The 22,783-nt window shown below is 38.2% G+C and overlaps 1 protein-coding gene across 1 annotated transcript; it reads right to left on the minus strand.

Annotated features, from left to right (window-relative positions):
• Positions 1–827: 827 nt before the first annotated feature.
• On the minus strand, positions 828–4,502 carry LOC118621857 (chromosome-associated kinesin KIF4A-like). Its single transcript, XM_036249259.1, has one exon. The coding sequence runs from the start codon at positions 4,500–4,502 to the stop codon at positions 828–830; it is 3,675 nt and encodes a 1,224-aa protein (XP_036105152.1).
• Between the last annotated feature and the right edge of the window lie 18,281 nt (positions 4,503–22,783).

A 22,783-nucleotide genomic window follows, 5' to 3' on the forward strand; every position in this document is an offset into this window, starting at 1 on the left:
TAATTAATTTAGAGTTATTAAAATCTTTAGCTCTCCCATAAGGAAATATGAGATTATAGTCTCGTCTAATATGATATTAAAGTCATTGACTTTCTATATCGTACTAAGAAGCAAAATCAAGGTTTTTGTTTTTGTTTATACTGAAATCATAATTTAAAAATAGACATTTTGTAAACACAAATTAGTTTATTTTTATTTTTATTATCTGAGTAATAGAATGTTTAGGTGTTCTTTCATTTCCTTTTATTTTCAACAACTTTTCTTCAGTCAAAAGCTATTAGGCATTCACTTTCTGTTTGTTCTCCATATACTTGTTAATATTATTTAGCTTTATTTATTTATATGATTAAAACATTAACATTTTTAAATATTTTATTTAACTCAACATCATGGAGACCCCATTCCTGAGGTGGAGTGAAAGACAGGGGCCAGGCCTCCCACACATGCCAGGCTCTGCCATTAGGCTGAGGCAACCTAGAGATAAAATAGCCCTGGTCTCATCTTCACTGGGAGACAGCCTTGACTTGTAGCAAATCAGAAGGAGCTTGCCTCTACTGGGGCCTGGTTCCTGAAGACACAGCAGGTCAGCTGGTTCTCTCTTCAACAGGTAGCTTAGCACCCTTCTGGAGAAGACAGTAATAGTCTGGGACTGGAGGTCTGGAGACAGGGCCAACATTCAACAGAAATTTCTTCCCTTTCAGTAACATGCTGTCCCTTTTTTCAACAGCAAGAAACTTCAAATCTAGTGGAGTCATTAAAAATCCCCTCTGACTGCAACCAGAAGGCCTCTCTGAAGCCAGACTGGGGCAGAGATGATGAGTCCAAATTCAGGGGTCCTCTTCTTCCATAGGGCAGCAGCCAGAGAAGAAACTGACATTGCCGGTCAGAGCTCGTTTCTTTTTCTTCCCCAGAGCTTTATTTTCTTGGGATTCTGTGACTACATGTTTCAACTGTGGGAGACCCAGGGAAGACGCAGCCGGAGTGGTCTTTAACAGAACCTGCTCCACCTCACCCATCTCTTTCAGGATTTTGCTGTTGGGAGTGGCATAGACGGGGTTGAAGAAACTCAATCCTGCAGCCACCTCTGTGGGATCCTCCAGTTTCAAGGAGACTTCAGAATCCTGGGTCCACTCAACAGTGGCCAAGCTATCCTTGCCTTGCTGACGGTTCCTACACTTTGTGAGGTCACAGCTGCAGTCCATGCCACAGTTCAACTTTTGTCTCCTGCACCCACACTGCTTATTCCCACACCAGCCTTTGCAGGAACACCTTTGGATGTTCTTCTTCGACACCTTAAATAATTTTGTCGGCTTCCATTCCTTATCATCCCCAGCATCAATATCACTATCCTCAGGCTCATTCACAGAATTCTCTGAAGAATATTTTAGATCCTCAATGTTTATGCTTTGCTCTAGGAGTTTTTCTTTAAAACGAGAAGGCCTTGGCTTAGGTGGGATATATTCAAAGGAAGAGTCTGGAGATGGAAGGGTATCCTTAGAAAGATGAAGACTTTGTTTTCTGGCTACTTGGTTTATGATTTTATTGTCTGGGAAAAATCGTTCATTTTGCAAACACACTTCTCGCATCTTCTCAAGTCCTTCCTGACACTTCAGTGTGCCCCTCAGCTGTTTTTCCTTTTCGCTTACTGACACTTCCAGCTGCTTCTCTGCCATTTTGCTTTGCTGCAGCTGGCTGAGAAGGTACAGCACCTTCTCTTGGTGCTGATGCTCCACTCTGAACAGCTCTGCCTGCAACTCTGTCTCTATTTCAGCAAAGCGATTTCGTTCCTCAAACAGCATCTTCTGCATGTCAGCACAGCTGGCCTTGTTCTCTTCCAGGATGCTCTCAAGCTTGCTGACCTGTATTTTGGAGGAGACCAGCTCTTCAGTTAAATATTTCAGGGCATACTTGGCTTCCAGAATGGTAGCGATGTTCTCCCAGCGGTGTTTTCGCCTGTCTTCACTTTCTGCATCCAGAAGCTTCTGCTGTAGGTCAGCAATCTGAGCACTCCTGAGTTCCATTTCAGTCTCTAGGCTTTCGATCTGCTTTGTAGTGGAATCCTCTAACTCAGAAACTTGACCATGCGGTTCAGCAAGTAAGAATGTGTGCCTCCGGAGTTTAGGAGGTGGGTTCTCCCTAGATTCTTTTTTTTCTTTGAGTTGAGCCAGATCCCGAGCCAGGATCTTTCTGTCTTCAAGAAGGTCATTCAAATGGCGAGTGGCTTCCTCAGTACTGACCATAACCTCAATTTCATTTCCAAGCCAGCTCTTCACTCTGGCTGCAGCTCCTTCCATTCCATGGCTCTGAGTTTCTTTCCTCTTATTCACAGCCTCTCGTTGCTTTTGGAGAGCATCCTTGAGCCTCTTGTTGGCAGCTGCTGCCTCCTCAGTTTTACGTCTAAGCACATTAACCTGTTTCTGGAAGTTTCTTTCCAGTTTGAACAGCTCATATTGCCTCTTTCGGTCTCGTTCTTTTAATTGGATTACTTCTTTGTCTTTTTGTTGCTTCCACTGTCTAAACTTCTCAGCATCCTCTTTCATCTGATGCATTAACTGTACCCGCTGGTTTTTCATCACCCGTATCTCCTGGTTCAGTTTGGAGACAGTATGCTCCGATGATTCTTTCAGCTTCAGAAGTTTGGACTGTTCATTCAGTTTCTTCTTCAGATCAGCTATTTGGCCCTCTAGCTCCTGGAGGCGTTTGCGGCGGCGCTCACTCAATTTAGCTTGATTGACATCTTTCTTTGTTGTCTGAAGTTCAAGAAGCAAGTCTTCCTTTTCCTTCTGCAGATTGTGGACTTCCAATTCTAGATTGTTTATGTTATCCTGGTACTGAAACTGCATGGGCTGTAGTTGGCTGCCATCCTGAGTCATCTTTCTGGCCAGGGCCTCTTTCAGTGCAAGGGCTTTATTCAATTCAACCAGCTTCTTAGACATCTGAGCTTGACGTAGAGCATGTTGAGTGGTGAAGCCATCCAAAGACTTGCTGGTCTGTGGACTGGTTTCCACTTGTGTTTCTGATTCCACTGCGGTATCAATAGCTGCAGCCATGCAAGCAACAGTTTCATCTGGTATCTGGGTAACCAGTTGCTGAAGGTTACGAATCATCTCTACATTTTCTTTTAATTCCTGGTCTTCCAAAATCCCCACTAGCTTTTGAAGATCAACTTTGCAGGCTGCATGCTGCCTGAGCTCTTCTAGTTTGGCATTCATTTTTTCATTTGCTTGTTCTGTCAAAATGATCCTCTCCAACATCTGAGCTGTCTGACCAGCTGCCTCGCTCAGACCACGACTTAATTTTTCATTCTCCTTGACCAGGGACTGATTCTTCTCCATCAAAGATTGTAGATTCTCTGATGATTCCACATTTATAGACACAGGCAGGGTACCTCCGTGGGCTTGTAGCAACAAAACCTGTAGCTGTTGTACCTGTTGCTTCAGATGATTAACTTCAGCTGTCTGGGGATCAATGTTAACAACAGGTTTGTTCTTGATTTTTCTTGCTCTGTCAGCATAGCGAAGGGTATTTAATGTTTCTTCTAGATTAGAGTCAGCAGGACTCACACAGGCTATCATAAGAGTGTGGCTATTACCTCCTAGAGAATCTTGAAGCAGTCGAGTCAACTTGGAATCTCTATAGGGCACAAAGGCACCCTTTTTGTCATCTCCAAGAGCACTGATTACATTTCCCAAACAAAGGAGGCCTCGGTTAATATTAATTCCCTCTTTTAGACGATCACCTTCAGCCTTGGTTTTCTTCTGTCTTTCTGATCCAGCAAGGTCTACAAGATGCAGCTTGGAGCGAAAGTTGCTATTCTTGTCAGTTTTTTTTCTTTGTTCCATGGAGATTGTAAAGATGGCGTGAGACCGGGATGACTGGGAGTTCATAGCTGTGGAGGCCACAGTCCTACAGTTGTTGCCCTGTTCCAAACAGGAAACAGTATCCATGGCAACTAAAACAGACTTCTCAGTGAGTCCCACAATCTTTATGCCTTCCTTAGGATCCTCTCGTATATTTATTTGAGAGGCTTTCTCACGAGATGGGCATAGAAGATCCAAGATTTCTTCATTGTAAATCTCCAAGTATGACACTTTCAGAGTAAATTCGAAGTCACTCTTCTTCTCAATTTCTTTGAAGAGCAGTTGTATTACCCTAGGAATGACCCCAACTGTTGCTTCATTCCCTTGCTCTGCAGTGTAAGCACCTCCCATTGAATAGGTTTTCCCAGAACCAGTCTGTCCATAGGCCAGGACGGTTGTATTATATCCTTTAAATAGGCCGTTTATGAGTGGTGCTACTGTCATATTGAAGACTTCTTCTTGTTCGGCAGAGGGGTCAAACACAAAATCGTATGTGAAGGATTTATCGGTACCAACCACCACCTGCTGTTCCCCAGGTACGAAGGAAAGACACATCTGGCAGCCTTCACTAATCTCTTTGGGGACCAGAGGGCGACACCGAAGTGCCACTCGTACAGGAATTCCCTTTATCTCTTCCTTCATGATCCCACCTCTGCACAATCTCTTTTCCTATCACCCGCTGCCCTCTCCCAACTGGAGATTTAACTGTCAAGTTTCAATGGATCCTGCAGGTGCCAACCAATCGGAGCACAGACAGCCGCGGGAGGGGCATGCACATCCGCGTGCGCAGTACTTGTTAATATTTACTGTCAGGTGAATCTTATCAAACATCACGCATTAGTTTTAAAAGATGAAAACTGGAAAGTCTGAAAGACGAGAGTTTTTCCTTACTCATTAAAACAAAGGAAAAGAAAAATTTCAAATCATACAAGATATTTCCCATAGAAATTAGGCCCAGATGTACTCTTGGAAATGTACAATGATAATGCTGCAATGATTTATTAAACAGACTTTTCAAATAAAATACTATGGCATTATAATACTTTGATTCATATCTCAGATTTATACACAGAATTCCAAAATTAGTGTGGTTATATATGGACCATACATATCGCCTCTGTTTCTTCATCTATATTTTCTCTAAATTCAATTCTAGTTATAATATTGGCACTTTAATTTTTTTGACATTTTCTTTTGTTTATAATTAAAATAACCTTTCTTCCAAGCGTAATTAATGTAAGTATTCTTTCCAAAATACTAAAGCATGACAAGGGCAATGATGAAAGATCCTTCAAATAGCAGATAAGGAAGAAATTAACAGTCCATCACACTTGTTGATTGAAAATGAAAACCCAAACCAAGGAAAGAAGAGAGAGAAAGGGAGAGAGGAGAGAGAGAGAGAGAGAGAGAGAGAGAGAGAGAGAGAGAATAGAATAAATTATAAAATTATTTTTTAGTATTAAGTTGAAAAATGGTAAATGGCTACACAGAAATAGTAAATTGTATTTTGTTACCTAGTGATATATTCCTGTCTATTAAGGATATAGATTGGTGTTTGATGTAAATTGATTAGGACAGCCTTTAGACCACTTCTCCTATTCTGATATATGGTGAACATTAATGTCATTGTGAAAAACTGTTAATACCAATCTGAATATTGGGCATTGAGGAATCATGTATGTTCGTGCATACATAATTTTAAACTGTGGTATTATGTATTCAGTGTTTGCTTATTGAAATTATAGAATAGTAAAATGAATTGAATGGAATTGGGAAACTGAAGAGGAGGAAAAAAGAGTGATCAATCAACATTGTAACATTATAATTGAAAAGTATTTCTGTGTTTTCCACCTACAATTAATGAAACTTAATATTTCTTTGGAAAAGTAAAATCAATATCTGTGTTTGTATTACAAGTACAAATAAACGTATGTAGTAACAAATCAATATAGTCATACATATTCTTCCTAGTATCTTCTTTCCCAGAGGAAATCATGTCTCTTCTTTTACTTGAAATGATTTAAAAACACTGATGCTTTCATGTAAGAATGATGGCACAATACTTCTTCATTTTACCTAATTCTTCAAATATATATATATATATATATATATATATATATATATATATATATGTTGTTAGTAGTTTTGAGGCAAGAAAGGGTGAATACAAAGGTAAAGTTTTAGATGTTCTTCATTCACTAGTTTTTTCGCATGTGTCCATTAGAAATTTGTTGCTTAAAACTCAAGAGACTTAGTACTTAATGAAAAGGATTTTCTGATTAGGAAACAAAAACATAAATCTATAGCTTTGGAATAGATTTCAATATACCATAAAAAGATATTTTAGAGAAAATTAAAAAAATAACTAGTGATAGTTGGGAGAACTCACACTAAAAATGGTGTTAGTTGTTTGTATTTTATGCCACCCTTAAATGACTCATTTCAATATGCAATTATTATAGAAAATATTAGTGAGATGTTTTATTTTTTTATAGGAAATTCATATACAAGCAACATTTCAGGTGCTCAATAAACACATATTGCTAGTGGATAAAATGTTGGACAGTAAACATCTAAACTCATCATTTATAAAACATTTAATGAACACGCCATTTGCCATACACTAAGCTAGCTCATAATTAAATATACTTCCTGGATTTTAGAATTTGGTATAATGAGATAAAGTTAGCAAATAGTTCAAATAAGACAAATATTTTCATAGACATTAAGTTTAATATGGAGATTATAGCAGAATAAAAAAGCTTTTTGTTTGGCCAGTGTGGCTCAATGGTTGAGCATTGACCCATGCACCAAGACGTTGCCAGTTGAATTCCCGGTCAGGACGCATGCCCAGGTTGTGGGCCTGATCCCCAGTTGGGGGCATGCAGGAGGCGGCCAATCGATGTTCTCTCTCATCAATGTTTCTATATCTGTCTACCTCTTACTTCTTCTCTCTCTAAAATCAATAAAGATAAAATGTTTTTTTTTTAAAAAAAGCTTTCCTTTACAGTTGCAAGATATAGATGGATAGATGACAGACATGTAACTATAGTCATATATATATAGTTTTTGAAAATAGTTCTAAAATTCAGGAAAGTATTAAAATGTCTGAAAGTTATTTAATTTTTTTATTCTTTTAAATGGCTTTAATATAGTATTAACTGTAGTAAGCTTAAGAGTGCCTAAGAACCCCTATTAAAATGTATCTGTTTTATCTCTACTTATAGAAATTCTGACGTAGTGGGTGCTTTCTGGATCTGGGAAATTGTATTCATTTTTAAAACATCTAATAGTTTCCGATACAAATAGCTCACATATCACACTTTAAGAAACAATCTTCTAGTGTATATAATGACCTAGTTTTTCCTTTGAACAATAGACTTTTAGTGATTTATGTTTACATTAGCACTGTGAAAAAATTACAGAAATTTCTCTGGGTTACCTATCAATCAATTATCTATCTATCTATCTATCTATCTATCTATCTATCTATCTATCATCTATTGGCTTATTTTCACACACATAGGTTTATTTTTATTTCACACATAAAGGAATTATAAACATTAGCTTTATTTTCAGTATTTTTCAATGGTTCTTTTTTTCCCCAGAATATTTCTTATTCATAATCTGCTTCCTATGTTTCATAAGAGTAACGTCACCTTCAATTTCTCTGAGTATATTAATTAGAGCTTTTTAAGAACTCTTTTATTTCCTCCAAGTTCAGCTGCTAGAATTATTTCTCTTTCTCTTTCATTTTTATAATTATTATGCACATGTCACATGTATGATAATTTTGGTGGTCAATTGCATTTATTATACCAAAATTATCACACATCAACATCAAGTTTATCTCTACTGACTAACAAGTCTCATTTTGAAAACTACAAAATATTGCCTTTCGTTTTTATAATTATTTTGCCCCTTGACTTTTTGACAAATGTTTTAAGATTTTGAGTTGTTGATTCTGATTAATACTCATCTTTAGTTTTAAATTCCTAAAATTGTTTATACTCTTTCAGTTTTCTAATTTTGACTTGGGACAAAGGCCTATTTAAATATATACAAATATATATATATATATATATATATATATATATATATATATATATATATAATTGATCATTAGCTAGAGTGAAAGGGAGGGAGATGGAGTAAGAGGTAGAAACATCGATGTGAGAGAGTATAATTGATCGGTTGCCTCCTGCCCACCCCCTAATGGGGATCGAGCCCACAACCCGGGCATGTGCCCTGACTGGAAATTGAACCCGGACCTTTCAGTCCATGGGTCGATGCTCAACCACTGAGCCACACCAGCCAGGCCAAAGGTCTATTTTTATGATCAATTTATGATTATTCAAGATGTGGGACTATGAGAAGAATTTTAAATGGAGCACAGTGGGCATTTACTTTAACAAGGCCTTCACTAAAGTTTTAGCTTTAAAGTCTGCCCCAAAGTTACATTGTTTTTCTTTGTCTTGGAGATATTTCAAAGCCTTTAAAAGATATCTATATTCTAGCTTCTGTTGAGAAATCATCAAGTTATATTCTTGGAAATTATATTTCATCCATGCTTCTTCCTTCCTCTGTACCTATGAAGTAAAATCAATATACTTGAAAGCTTTAGAATGATATAATTTATTACTTTAGAATACCTATTTTATATAATATTTTTGTTGTTTTTGCTTCAGTTGCTACACAGGACAAGTAGCATAGTAGCATTTTTAGACAAATGCATTATTAGATGTATAAGGTAAATAAATCATTGCCCTGAAATAATTATCTAGGTACATGCAAACAATACCAAAGTATTAGCTACAGAACATTAACCTCTTAGAGTGTATATGTAAGCATAACATATCAGAATTGTTACCCCATACAGGACACTTTCAGAAGAAAAGTAAACTGTTGCCTGAGGAAATACATCTGCGTTCCCTAGAATAGTAAAATCATCCAAATTGCACATTAGTGATTAGAGAACAGACTATGTTGAAAAGGGGTAAATATATGAATGATTGCATGCTTCCCTGACAGCAGTTTTTTAGCACATGAATGCTTCTAGTAAAATTTTTACAGTCTGAATATGCACCAGATTAAGGATAGAACTCCAGAATTTGGGGCAAAATAGGTAAATGGACATTTCTAGGCTTTATGAGAAAGGGTAATGGAAGCAAAGATGAAGGACTTTTGCAGGGGCTTTATGTTTATTCCTTGATGCAGCAAAGATACATGAAAATTAACCATATAATTTTATTACAAAATAGGACAGAATATTTATTTCAGGAAAACCGAATCATGAGCAATACAAATGATCTATAAGCAGATCACAATTGAAAGGTTTTCAAAGAGAAAGAATGTTGTTGCAATTAATATTGAGGTATGTTATGTGCTTCATAGAGTGCCTGGCATGTAAGAAAATTAAAGCATGCTTTGGATAATTCACATTAATATGGATAGCTTGGTTTTAAATATTTTTATTCATGGCCTTAAGAAAAAAATTATTAAAATTCTAATATCCGAATAGCCTAAATAACCCCTTTACCTTCTTAGATGTATGTATGTGTATAGGGGGAACAACCTGGGGAAGGTGAGAAGATTAGAAAACCAGAATAAAGACTTAGATCATGTCAATGATGAAGCAAAGACAATACCTGGTTTTCTTTTTACCTCAGATATTCACATCACAGAATAGATCAGATTAAAGGAGGAAAATATCCACCTGTTAATAGATATCACACAAGTAAATGGCACAAAGATGCCCTGCCTTCCTCTTCATACTACCATCTAACATGGGAATGCTTTGCCATGCTTAGAGTCCCCCGATGAGACAAGAAGAAGACATAAAATATCCTGCAAACATAAGCTAGAGAAGGTACTAACTCTGAACATAGAGTGAAAGTGGCTAAAGATGAGGTATCAGCCTCCAGTATGGTCAATAATGTTCATGTGGCTTCCTTTGATCACTGCAGCCACCCAGAGAAATGGTGTCCTATGGATCAAGCAAGGCCAACTCTAAATAATTGTACTATGCAAAAGAAGAAATAATCATGACAGATGTAATAAACAGAAGATTGGGCACCTTGACAATGATTTTTTGAGTCATGTAAACTGTGGTGTGCCTATTCTAATTCAAAAACGGGACAGGATTCCAAAGTTAATCATTATAAAGCAATTAACTGCAGTGAATGCTGTGTGTGTGTTTCTGTGTGTGCAATCAAAATATATAATGAAATATTTCTTGAACTTCAGAATTTGTGGGAAATTATATAGTTCTTATAAGTATTGACTTTTTTCTTTCCTTTCAATGTATAAAGCAGATGGATGTGGAAACCAACAGAGTCAAAAGCTCTTTGGGAAATGAGTTAATACATCATTATTATCTTTTCCATTTAGCATTTATTGAGCAATTGGGCACTTGGTACTTCAAGAGTCCCCATAGAGACCATATATTGAGACAGATTTTCATATTCTTTAAATTTACGGTCATCTGTGCTAGGACAAGATTAACCTGATAATTCATTACATTGTGTGGAATTATTCTCAGGTTTGTTTCTCTAAAGAAAATTATATTTAGTTAATCTGTATGTCTCATTCAAATATTAATAATTGGAATATAATTTGTTTCAATAAATATGATTTTACAAAGTTAGAAGAAAACTTATCTGGTAAATTGTTGCTATGAACATTGGGGAGAACTATGAACCAACTCTTACCTAAAGATCTAAAAGTTGAATTATTTTTTTCAATCTGATATTGGTAGAATAAACAGTTGATTCGCTCCAAAGGAGGGATAATTTTTCATGTTCAATGTGAATTTAACATAAAATTCACTCTGATATTATCAGAATCTGCATTTTTGTAGCAGTTCTAATTTGATATTTTTTTTATAATTGTGGTAATAGAATCAACCAATTAAAAGAGTATTGTCATTAAACTGGGGATAATTTCCTCCAATTGATGTGCCAACTATAATCTATTGGGTTTCAAAGGACAAATATAATATTTAAAAATTGTATTTATCTCTCTCATAGCTTTATCGATATTATTTATTTTGATGTTTGTGATTCTGTATTCTTTATTCTGATTTAATTTGTAATCAATTTTTTTAAAAAAAACTGAGACTAAATGTTTAAAGAAATCTGATTTTGTTTCATTTTACCCAATCTATAGATTCAATGCAATCCCCAGCAAAATACCGATGACATACTTCACAGAACTAGAACAAATATTTCAAAAGTTTATATGGAACCAAAAAAGACCCCAAATAGCCACAGCCATCTTGAAAAAGAAGAACAAAGTTGGAGGAATCACATTACCAAATTTCAGGTTATACTGCAAAGCCACTGTAATCAAAACAGCCTGGTACTGGCACATAGATCAATGGAACAGAATAGAGAACACAGAAATGGACCAAGACAATATGCTCAACTATTATTTGACAAAGGGGGCAAGAGCATAGAGTGGAGTAAAGACAGCCTCTTTAATAAATGGTGTTGGGAAAATTGGACAGCTACATGCAAAAAAATGAAACTAGACCATCAACTTACACCATACAAAGAATAAACTCAAAATGGATAAAAGACTTACATGTGACTCATCAGTCCATAAAATCCTAGAAAAAATGTAGGCAACAAAATTTCAGACAACATACGCAGCAGAATTTTCACTGATACATCACCTAAGGCAACAGAAACAAAGGAGGAAATGAACACATGGGACTACATCAATCTCAATAGCTTCTGCACAGCAAAAGAAACAACCATCAAAATGGAAAGGCAACCCACTGTATGGGAGAGCATAATTGCCAATGATACATCAGATAAGGGGTTTATTTCCAAAATATATAGAGTGCTCATACAAGTCAACAAAAGGAAATCAAAGACCCAATTAAAAAATGGGCAGTGGAACAAAATAGACACCTCTCCAAACAGGACATACAGATGTCTAAGAGACATATGAAGAAATGCTCAACATCACTAATCATCAGAGAGATGCAAATTAAAACAACTATGAGGTATCACCTCACACCTGTCAGAATGGCCGCCATCAACTAATTCTCAAGCAACAAGTGTTGGCGAGGGTGTGGAGAAAAGGGGACTCTAGTACACTGCTGGTGGGACTGGTGCAGCCTCTATGGAAAACATTATTGTGTTACCTCAAAAAATTAAAAATTGAACTGCCATTTGACCCAGTGATCCCACTTCTAGGAATATTCCTGAAGGAGCCTGAAACACCACTCAGAAAGAATATATGTACCCCCATGTTCATAGCAGCACTATTTACAATAGCTAAGATCTGGAAATAGAGCAAATGTCCATCAGTAGACAAATGGATAAAAAAGCAGTGGTACATATACACAATGGAGTACTATGCAGCTGTGAGAAAGAAAGATCTCTTATCCTTTGAGACGACATGGAGGGACCTGGAAAGTATTATCCTAAGCCAAACAAACCAAACAGAGAAAGACAGGTATCACATAATCTCACTTATTTGTGAAATATAATGAGCATAACAGTCTGAGGAATGGGGTAGTCCCAGAGACGTGGAAGTGGGGTACAGACTGACAATCCCCAGAAGAGGGTGTGGTGGGGGACAGATTAACTGCAGAACTTATGTTCATGTATGCATGAACAATAGACACGGACAACAAAGCAGGGGACAGGGAGGGGAGGGAGGGGAGGGGGAAATCAGTGGGGGGGAAAGGAGAAACATCTGTAAAAAATTAATTAATTAATAAAATAATAATAATAAACAATAAATAAATAAAAGTAAAAGTAAAAAGTTGTGTAGTATCATTTGTGAATAATTTCACTCAAACATCTGCATTTTATAAAAGTTAAATTAGTTCCATCAGTTTTGGTGAAAACCCACCCTTAGTATTCTAAATAAAATCATATATTTTTACCTCATTCATTTAAACATTTCAAGGTAAAGATTTCATGGTAGAGGCCATTTGGAACCCTTTTTCTAAGTTTGTACTTATCTAAAATATGTCAATTTTTTTTTACTTTTCTTGAATAATCAAATTGCATGGAGAGAAAGAGGGAAGGGGAATTCTCCTTGAGAACTGCTCTTTGAAGGGACCCATCAAAAGCTTGTTGAAGGAAATGCCAAGCCTGATTGTTTGGAAATCTTAACTGTACCTGTTTCCATTAAAATTCCATCCAGTTCCATTTAATTTAGTCACATATTAACAAAATGCCCTTTATTGCACTGAATGAAGTTTTAACAGATGGCCCTTAGCATTCTGTCCGGTTGTAAAAAAGACAAAGATAGATGAATCTGTTCTTTTAATTCACACACTTGATGGCTTTCATCTCCACCTGAAAGCATCCTTTGGCTGTCTGCTTCATGCTCCACGAAGAGACAGCTCTTTTTCTAGCTGGAGCTTGTTTCATTGTGCTTCTAATGAGAAGCTACCTCTGCTTGAAATAATCAGTTTGGGAGCACAGCAAGAAATCAGATTTCTCTTTCCAAACTTCAACAATTTTATTATTTAGTTTATAAGAATTATCTTAAATGCACATAAACCCATCAACTTTATTCATGCATGGATTACCTATAACTATAATTTAGAGGTGTTAAGGCTGTAGAATATTCAACGTTATGTAAGTACTTAATAAATAACCATCCTCCAATGTAAAGAAAAATTAAAGTTTGACTAAATAATTGAAATTTTAAATAATTTTATATTTCTTGTTTATAGCATTAAATTCTGCAAAGCTGAAACACTAAGCTGAAAGAAATTACAGCAAAGTGTCATTGCTAAAAATCTTCAGGCACGTTTTATACTGATTGAAAGAATTCAATTATAAACTTTAAGTTGTAAATTATCACTACATATTATTTATTTGTAATAAAATAAACCTTTATTTTACTTTAATTAAGTAATTAATTAATTTATTGATTTAATCCTCACCCTAGGACATTTTTTTGTTTGTTCAGATAGAGTGGGAGAAAGAGAAAGGAAGGGGGGGGACATCACCGTGAAAGGGACATGTCGAGTGGTTGTCACCCGCACAACCCAACCAAGGCCGGGGACAAACTGCAACTGAGGTACATGCCCTTAGCGGGAACTGAACCTGGGTCTCTCTGGACCACAGACCAACGCTCTAACTGCTGAGCCAAACCAGCCAGGGCAAACCTTAATTAATTTTAATAAAATAATAATTATGTGAAAATATTGCATTTTTGTTGAATAAAAAGCACATGATGAAATGAATCTTAAGATGTTGCTCCCCACATTCACATGACCTCCTTAAAAATAATTATTTATTTTACACTGAAAAAATAAACATACAATTTAGTTTAGGGACATGAATCTATTATAGCTCATTTTTACTGATAAAAGGCATTCTAATGGTACAAAAGTCAACTTTATTTGCTCTTTGAAATATTTGCCTTATATTAATCCAAATATTTAAACTTCTGTTTAAAATAGTACTAAGGTATTATACATTATTACATATTTGCATTTTCCACAGTATTCATTTTGCACTGATGATGCAAAAGACGTGGTTGTGAGTAAACTGACAGGTGCCTCAACAATTAAGACAATAGCATTATACTGTACTAGTGATCACATTTTCTCTCTTTTTTTTTTTTTTCGGTACGTGCCCCTAGCAGGAACTGATCCTGGACTCTCTGGTCCGCAGGGCAATGCTCCAACCACTGAGCAAAATCGAACAGGGTGTGATGATCACATTTCCTAATCTTTTCTTCGTTTTTAATTAATTAAGTAATTTTTGTTACAGATGTTTCTCCGTTTCCCCCCACTGATTTCCCCCTCCACTCCCTCCCCGCCCTGTCCCCTGCTTTGTTGTCCGTGTCTATTGTTCATGCATACATGAACATAAGTTCTGCAGTTAATCTGTCCCCCACCACACCCTCTTCTGGGGATTGTCAGTCTGTACCCCACTTCCACGTCTCTGGGACTACCCCATTCCTCAGACTGTTATGCTCATTATATTTCACAAATAAGCAAGATTATGTGATACTTGTCTTTCTCTGTTTGGTTTGTTTGGCTTAGGATAATACTTTCCAGGTCCCTCCATGTCGTCTCAAAGGATAAGAGATCTTTCTTTCTCACAGCTGCATAGTACTCCATTGTGTATATGTACCACTGCTTTTTTATCCATTTGTCTACTGACGGACATTTGCGCTATTTCCAGATCTTAGCTATTGTAAATAGTGCTGCTACGAACATGGGGGTACATATATTATTATTTTATTTTATTTTATTTTATTTTATTTTATTTTATTTTTTTATCTTCACCCGAGGACATTCTCCCATTTTTTGTTCAGGTAGAGTGGGAGGGAGAGAAAGGAACAGAGAGAGAGAGAGAAACATCGATGTGAAAGAAACACATCGAGTGGCTGCCACCGTACGACCAACCAGGGCCGGGGACAAACTGCAACCGAGGTACGTGCCCTTAGCAGGAACCGAACCCGGGTCTCTCGGGACCGCAGGCCGACGCTCTAACCACTGAGCCAAACCGGCCAGGCTACATATATTCTTTCTGAGTGGTGTTTCAGGCTCCTTCAGGAATATTCCTAGAAGTGGGATCACTGGGTCAAATGACAGTTCAATTTTTAATTTTTTGAGGTAACACCATAGTGTTTTCCATAGTGGCTGCACCAGTCTGCATTCCCACCAGCAGTGTACTAGAGTCCCCTTTTCTCCACACCCTCGCCAACACTTGTTGCTTGAGGATTAGTTGATGGTGGCCATTCTGACAGGTGTGAGCTGATACCTCATAGTTGTTTTAATTTGCATCTCTCTGATGATTAGTGGTGGTGTGCATTTCTTCATATGTCTCTTAGCCATTTGTATGTCCTGTTTGGAGAGGTGTCTATTTTGTTCCACTGCCCATTTTTTAATTGGGTCTTTGATTTCCTTTTGTTGACTTGTATGAGCACTCTATATATTTTGGAAATAAACCCCTTATCTGATGTATCATTGGCAATTATGCTCTCCCATACAGTGGGTTGCCTTTCCATTTTGATGGTTGTTTCTTTTGCTGTGCAGAAGCTATTGAGATTGATGTAGTCCCATGTGTTCATTTCCTCCTTTGTTTCTGTTGCCTTAAGTGATGTATCAGTAAAAATTCTGCTGCATATGATGTCTGAAATTTTGTTGCCTACATTTTTTCTAGGATTTTTATGGACTCATGAGTCACATTTAAGTCTTTTATCCATTTTGAGTTTATTCTTTGTATGGTGTAAGTTGATGGTCTAGTTTCATTTTTTTGCATGTAGCTGTCCAATTTTCCCAACACCATTTATTAAAGAGGCTGTCTTTACACCACTCTATGCTCTTGCCCTCTTTGTCAAATAATAGTTGAGCATATTGTCTTGGTCCATTTCTGTGTTCTCTATTCTGTTCCATTGATCTATGTGCCTGTTCTTGTGCCAGTACCAGGCTGTTTTGATTACAGTGGCTTTGTAGTATAACCTGAAATTTGGTAATGTGATCCCTCCAACTTTGTTCTTCTTTTTCAAGTGGCTGTGGCTATTCTGGATCGTTTTTGGTTTCATGTAAACTTTTGAAGTATTTGTTCTAGTTCTGTGAAGTATGTCATTGATATTTTGCTGGGGATTGCATTGAATCTATATATACCTTTGGGTAGTATGGACATTGTAATGATGTTCATTCTTTCAATCCATGAACAAGGTATGTGCTTCCACTTTTTATATCTTCCTCTATTTTTTTTCAATGACCTATAGTTTTCTGCAAAAAGGTTCTTTACTTCTTTGGTTAAGTTTATTCCTAGGTATTTTAATTTTTTTGCTGCAATGGTAAATGGGATTGTTTTTAAGTTTTTCTTTCTGTGATTTGATCATTAGTATATAAGAATGCCATCGATTTCTTGATGTTAATTTTATATCCTGCTACTTTGGCAAATTCATTTAGTAAGTCTAGTAGATTTTTGATGGAGTCTTTGGGGTTTTCTACGTATATCATGTCATCTGTGAATAATGACAGTTTCACTTCTTCCTTTACAATTTGGATCCCTTTTATTTTAACTCCTGTCTGATTGCTGTGGGTAAGACTTCCAATACTATGTTAAATAAGAATGGCAAAAGTGGGCATCCTTGTTCTTAAGGAAAATGCTTTTTGTTTTTTCCCATTGAGTGTGATGTTGGCTATAGGTCTTTCATATATGGCCTTCATTCTGTCGAGATATAATTCCTGTATTCTCAGATTGCTGAGCGTTTTTATCAGAAATGGGTGCTGGGATCTGTCACATGCTTTTTCAGCATCTATTGACATGATCATTTGATTTTTATCTTTCATTTTCTTTATGTGGTGTATCACATTTATTGATTTGCTAATATTGTACCATCCTTGCATCCCTGGGATGAGTGCCTCTTGGTCATGGTGAATACTTTTTTTTGATGTTTTGCTGGATTTGATTTGCTAGTATTTTGTTCAGGATTTTGGCATCAATGTTCATCAAGGATATTGGCCTGTAGTTTCCTTTCTTTGTAGTGTCTTTTTCTGGTTTTGGAATTAGGATTATGCTGGCCTCACAAAACGAGTTGGGAAGTCTTCCTTCTTCTTGAATTTTTTGAAATAGTTTGAGGAGAATGGGTATTAATTCTTCTTTGAATGTTAGGTAAAAGTCTCCTGTGAAGCCATTTGGGCCTGGACTTTTGTTTGCTGGAACAGTCTTGATTACAACTTCAATTTCTTCTGTTGTTATTGGTCTGTTCAAGTTTTCTATATCTTCCCGATTCAATTTTGGGAGACTATGTGATTCTAGAAATTGGTCCATTTCACTTAGATTGTCGAATTTGTTGCCATGTAATTGTTCGTAATATTTGTTAACAATCCTTTGTATTTCTGTGGTGTCAGTTATTATTTCTCCTTTTGAGTTTCTGATTTTTTGTATTTGGGTTCTCTCTCTTCGTTTCTTGGCGAGTCTAGCTAAGGGTCCATTAATCTTGTTTATCTTTTCAAAGAACCAGCTTTTTGTTTCATTGATCCTTTGAATTGTTTTTTTGGTCTCCATGTCATTTATTTCTGCTCTGATCTTTATTATTGCCTTCCTTCTACTTGCTCTGGGGTTTTATTTTTGTTTGCTTTTTAGTTCTTTAAGTTGTGAGATTAGATAGTCTATTAGAAATGTTTCTTGTTTCTTGAGGTAGGCCTGTAGTTCTATGCACTTTCCTCTCAGAACTGATTTCGCTGCATCCCATAGCTTTTGTGTTGCTGTGTGTTCATTTTCATTGGTTCAAGGAAGTTTTTGATTTATTGCTTGATCTCCATGATAACCCCTTCATTGTTCAATAACATGCTATTTAGCCTCCATGTTTTCAAAGGTCTTTGCATGTTCTTGTTGCAACTGATTTCTAGTTTCATGCCATTGTGCTCTGAGAAGATGCTTGATATGATTTCAGTCTTCTTGAACTTGTAGAGACTTAGTTTGAGGCCTAAAATGTGGTCTCTCTTTGAGAATGTCCCATGTGCACTTGAGAAGAATGTGAATTCTGCAGTTTGGGGATATAATTCTCCATAGATATTTAAGAAATCCATTTGATATAGTGCTTCATTTAGAGTTTATGTTTGCTTGTTAATTTTTTGTCTAGATGATCTATCCAGTGATGTCAGTGGGGTATGAAGTCCCCTGCTATGATTGTATTGCTGTTATTTCTTTTTTGAAGTCCTCCAGAAGATTTTTAATATATATTGGTGCTCCTATATTGGGTGCATATATGTTTAGCAAGGTTATATCTTCCTGTTGGATAGATCCTTTCAATATTATGTACTGTCCTTCTTTGTCTCCAGTTATGGCCTTCTTTTTGAAATCTACTTTATCAGAAATGAGTATTGCTACCCCAGCTTTTTTTTCTTTTCCATTTGCTTGAAAGATTTTTTTCCATCCTTTCACTTCCAAACTATGTGAGTCTTTTGTTGTGAAGTGGGTCTCTTGTAAACAATATACATGTGTGTCATGCTTTCTTATCCAGTCAGCTACTCTGTATCTTTTTATCAGAGCATTCAAAGCATTCACATTTAAAATGACAATTGATATGTATTTATTTATTGCTGTTTTTCTTTAGTGTGGTTATAGGTTCTTCCCATTTCTTCTATTAATTACAGCATCCCTTTAGCATATCTTGCAGTGCTGCTTTGGTATTAATAAATTCCCTTAGCCTTGTTTTGTCTGGAAAGCTCTTTATTTGACCTTCTATCTTGGATAATAGCCTTGCTGGGTAGAGTAGTCTTGGATTCAGATCCTTGTTTTTCATTACCTTGTTTACTTCATGCCACTCCCTTCTGGCCTTTAGTGTTTCTGTTGAGAAGTCAGCTGAGAGCCTTATGGGGTTTCCTTTGTAGGTAACCTGTTGCTTATCTCTTGTTGCCTTTAGGATTCTCTCTTTGTCTTTAATTTTTGCATTTTAATTACTATGTGTCTTGGTGTGGGCCTGTTTGGGTTCTTCTTATTTGGGGCTGTCTGTGCTTCTTAAACTTAAATGCCTTCTTCTTTCACCAAGTCAGGAAAGTTTTCTGTCACTGTTTCTTCATATGTATTCTCTAACCCTTGCCAATTTTCTTCCTCTTTGGGGACTCCTATGATGCTAATGTTGTTATGTTTCCAGTTGTCCCACAGTTCTTTTAAGCTGTCTTCCTGTTTTTTAATTGTTTTTTTTTTCTTTTGGTTTTCTGATTGGTTGATTTTTTCTACCCTGTCTTCTAATTCACTGATCCGGTCCTCAGCTTCCTCTACTCTGCTGGTTGGTCCTTCCAATGTGTTGTTTTTGTTTTTGTTTTTTATCCTCACCCGAGGATATTTTTCCATTTTTTGTACAGATAGAGTGGGAGGGAGAGAGAGGAAGGGAGAGAGAGAGAGAGAAACATCGACGTGAAGGGACACATCGAGTGGCTGCCACCCGCACGACCAACCATGGCCGGGGACAAACTGCAACCGAAGTACGTGCCCTTAGTGGGAACCGAACCCGGGTCTCTCCGGGCCGCAGGCCAACTCTCTAACTGCTGAGCCAAACTGGCCAGGGCCTTCCAATGTGTTCTTTATTTCTGCTATGTCATTCTTCATTTCCACTTGGTTGGTTTTCAATGTTTCTATATCTTTACTTATGGTGCTGATGTCCTTACTCATGCTGTTGAGATTCCTTAAAATCATGGCTCTGAACTCTACCTCTAATAATTTGCTTAACTGCATTTCATTGATCTCATCTTCGATAGAGTTCTCTTTTGCTTTCATTTGGGATTTGTTTCTCTGTTTCACCATTTTGGCTATCTCAGTGGGTTTTGAAGCCTGCCAAATTTCCCTGTGGGTGTTGGTGTTCTGCTGTTTGTGGTCCCTCCACTGTGTTTGGATGTGCCTGGGTGGGCCCACATTAAACACCACTGTCAAGTCTTACTTTCCTGGGTAGATTTGCAAGCCCAGGAAAGTTTCAGTTATCCTCTAGCTTTTTTCTGGGGCTAGTAGTCTCAGTGACTCAGTGCCTAGGAATGTAGCCCTGGTTTTCTGCATAAGAGGATTTCCGCGGGGTGGGATAGATGGTGGTTTTTAATGAGCCTCAATTTTCATTTCTTTGCCTCACCTGGGAAAGGCTGAATCTTGGGGGGGGGGGGCGCTGCTTTTCCCTTCAACTCTGGGAAGGAGCACACTGGCCACCATCCTTTGTGGCTGCAACTCAGCAAAAACTCTGAGTGCCCTCCAAATCCTGGGTATTCTCACATTGTTCCAGCCCAGTCTTCCCTCCTTTTGCTGTAGTCCCCAGGTGAGTGGCTATGGCCATTTTCATGTTCTGTCCCGGCTCTCTGTGCTGTGTAGTGGGATTGGTCTTTATTCCCCAAGGGCATTACTCACAGCTAAGACTGCTGCTGTCTGTGGGCTCCCAGCCCGCCACCCTCTTGTACCTCTGCAGATCCTACCAGTGTCCCTGGTTATATGGACCTCTCCTGCTGCTTTTCTGATGCTTTTTTCTGAGGATTTGTCTTTATTTTAGTTTTAATTCTCATTTGGTCCTGGGAGAGCATCTGTGTAGCTTCCATTCACTCCGCCTCCATTTTCACATCCTCTATGCCTATCTTGTGCTCAGCTGGGTTGCACAGGCCTCTCTGGTGCCCCTGAACCCTGCAAGTCCTGCAGGTAACTGGACTGCAAAGTCCCTTTGGAAACCAGGCTCTATGCCTATCTTATGGGCTGCTGGGTCCCACAGGCCTCTCTGGTGCTTCAGCACCTGGCAGGGCTCATGGGTAACTGGATTACACAGTCCCTACTGGGTAGCACAGGCCTCTCTTGTGCCCCTGCACCCTGCAGGTCCAGTGGGCAAGCAGCTGAATCACACCAGTCCCTCTTGAGCCCTGGCCTCCCACAGCTCTTGTGAGCTACTGGGTCACAGAGCCTCTCTGGTGCCCCAGCATCTTGCATGTCCTGCGGGCTGCTGGATTGCACCAGTCCCTCTGGGGCTCAGTCTTCCCACAGCTCTTGTGGGTTGCTCGGTCGCACAGGCTTCTCTGGTGCCCAAGCAACCCGCAGGACCTAAGGGCAGCTGGATCGCACCAGTCCCTCTTGGGCTCTGGCTTCCCACTGCTCTTGTAGGCTGCTGGACCTCACAGGTCTCTGTGGAGCCCCAGATCCTGCTGCTGGTGGCTGGGGAGTGCTGCTGCCCCGTGGGACTCAACTCCTTACTCAGCTTTTGCTGTACTTTTTGGGGAGGGGTCTCAGGTGCTGGTCTGTGCTTCTGTTGCCTGAGGATGGATGTCTGCTCCCCAGCCTCTGTTGCTGGGGGTATATCTCCACTCTGATGGGGCTGCTACTGTGGGGGATGGTGCTGGACTCCCAGCTGTCCGTGGCTTCTGTGACTGGCACCTTGGCAGCTCCACTACTGTGCACTGATATGTGTTGACACAGGGTGTCCACTGGTCCAATGGTGCCAGGTGCGCTGGTGGGCTCAGGTTGCTGGGCCCTAGCCGCTCCCACTGCCTCCTCTCAGGGAAGACCCAGGATCTTCCAAAATGGTGGGACCTTTCTGTGGCACAGGGAGACACTTCTGCCTTGAAAGGCTGCTTACCGAGGTAGATGGCTGCTCCTGTCCACAGCACAGGAACCTTCTGCTCTGAGTCTCTGCACTGCAGGAGTTTGGTCACCCACCTTCATGTCCACTCACACTCTCTCACACACTAGCTCACTCTCTTATACACACCCTCCCTCCGGTCCTGCCTGCTGACATCTTCTCTTTTTCTGTTTTTCCATCATCACATTTTCAACCACAATCCCCACCTGAAGATCATATGTGTACTAATCCTCATTTTATCCGACCTTTCTTCAGCATTTGACACAATTATCTCCACCTCCTGAACAAATGTCCTTCAATTTGATTGAAAAACAACATATAAGTTTGTTTGCCTTTTAATTTTCCAGTGGCCCCTTCTTAGTCTTCTTTAAATGTTTTTACTATCTTTCCATAACTTATAACAAATGGAGTGCTCCTGAGAAAAGTCCTTGGACATCATACTATCACTGATTTCATGAAAACTCTCAAATCAAGGTTGGACTTCAGATATCAACCCACCTTCCCATTATTTCCACATGGATATCAAATAGATAGAAACTTTTATTTTGGAATACAAAAATATCATAACAGAAGGAAATGGCTTGGATGTTTCTGGGTTGTAACACAAATAGAATCAGGTGGAGAAAATAAGATATAAAGAAGAATCTATGTGAAGAGAGAGTTGGCAGCAATAAACTTTATAGCTTCAACTGTCCCCTCTCTCAGGGATTGGTGAAAACACGGGCCAGTTGTGGAGGTGTGAAAATTGACATGTGTTGATATGTCAGCCATTATGAGATTCTCATACACTGAGCAGCTGGCTTCATAATTCACTCGAAGAGATTTACTCAGTTCAGTTTGCTCACTCAGGAAAGTCAAAGATGTTAAGACACAGT

The sequence above is a fragment of the Molossus molossus genome, unplaced genomic scaffold, assembly GCF_014108415.1.
Source record: "Molossus molossus isolate mMolMol1 unplaced genomic scaffold, mMolMol1.p scaffold_m16_p_8, whole genome shotgun sequence".
NCBI classification, from domain to species: domain Eukaryota; kingdom Metazoa; phylum Chordata; class Mammalia; order Chiroptera; family Molossidae; genus Molossus; species Molossus molossus.

What these genes read in the sequence shown, in the direction of transcription:
- LOC118621857 (XM_036249259.1), bottom strand. Translation starts at nt 4,502, where the DNA reads ATGAAGGAAGAGATAAAGGGAATTCCTGTACGAGTGGCACTTCGGTGT.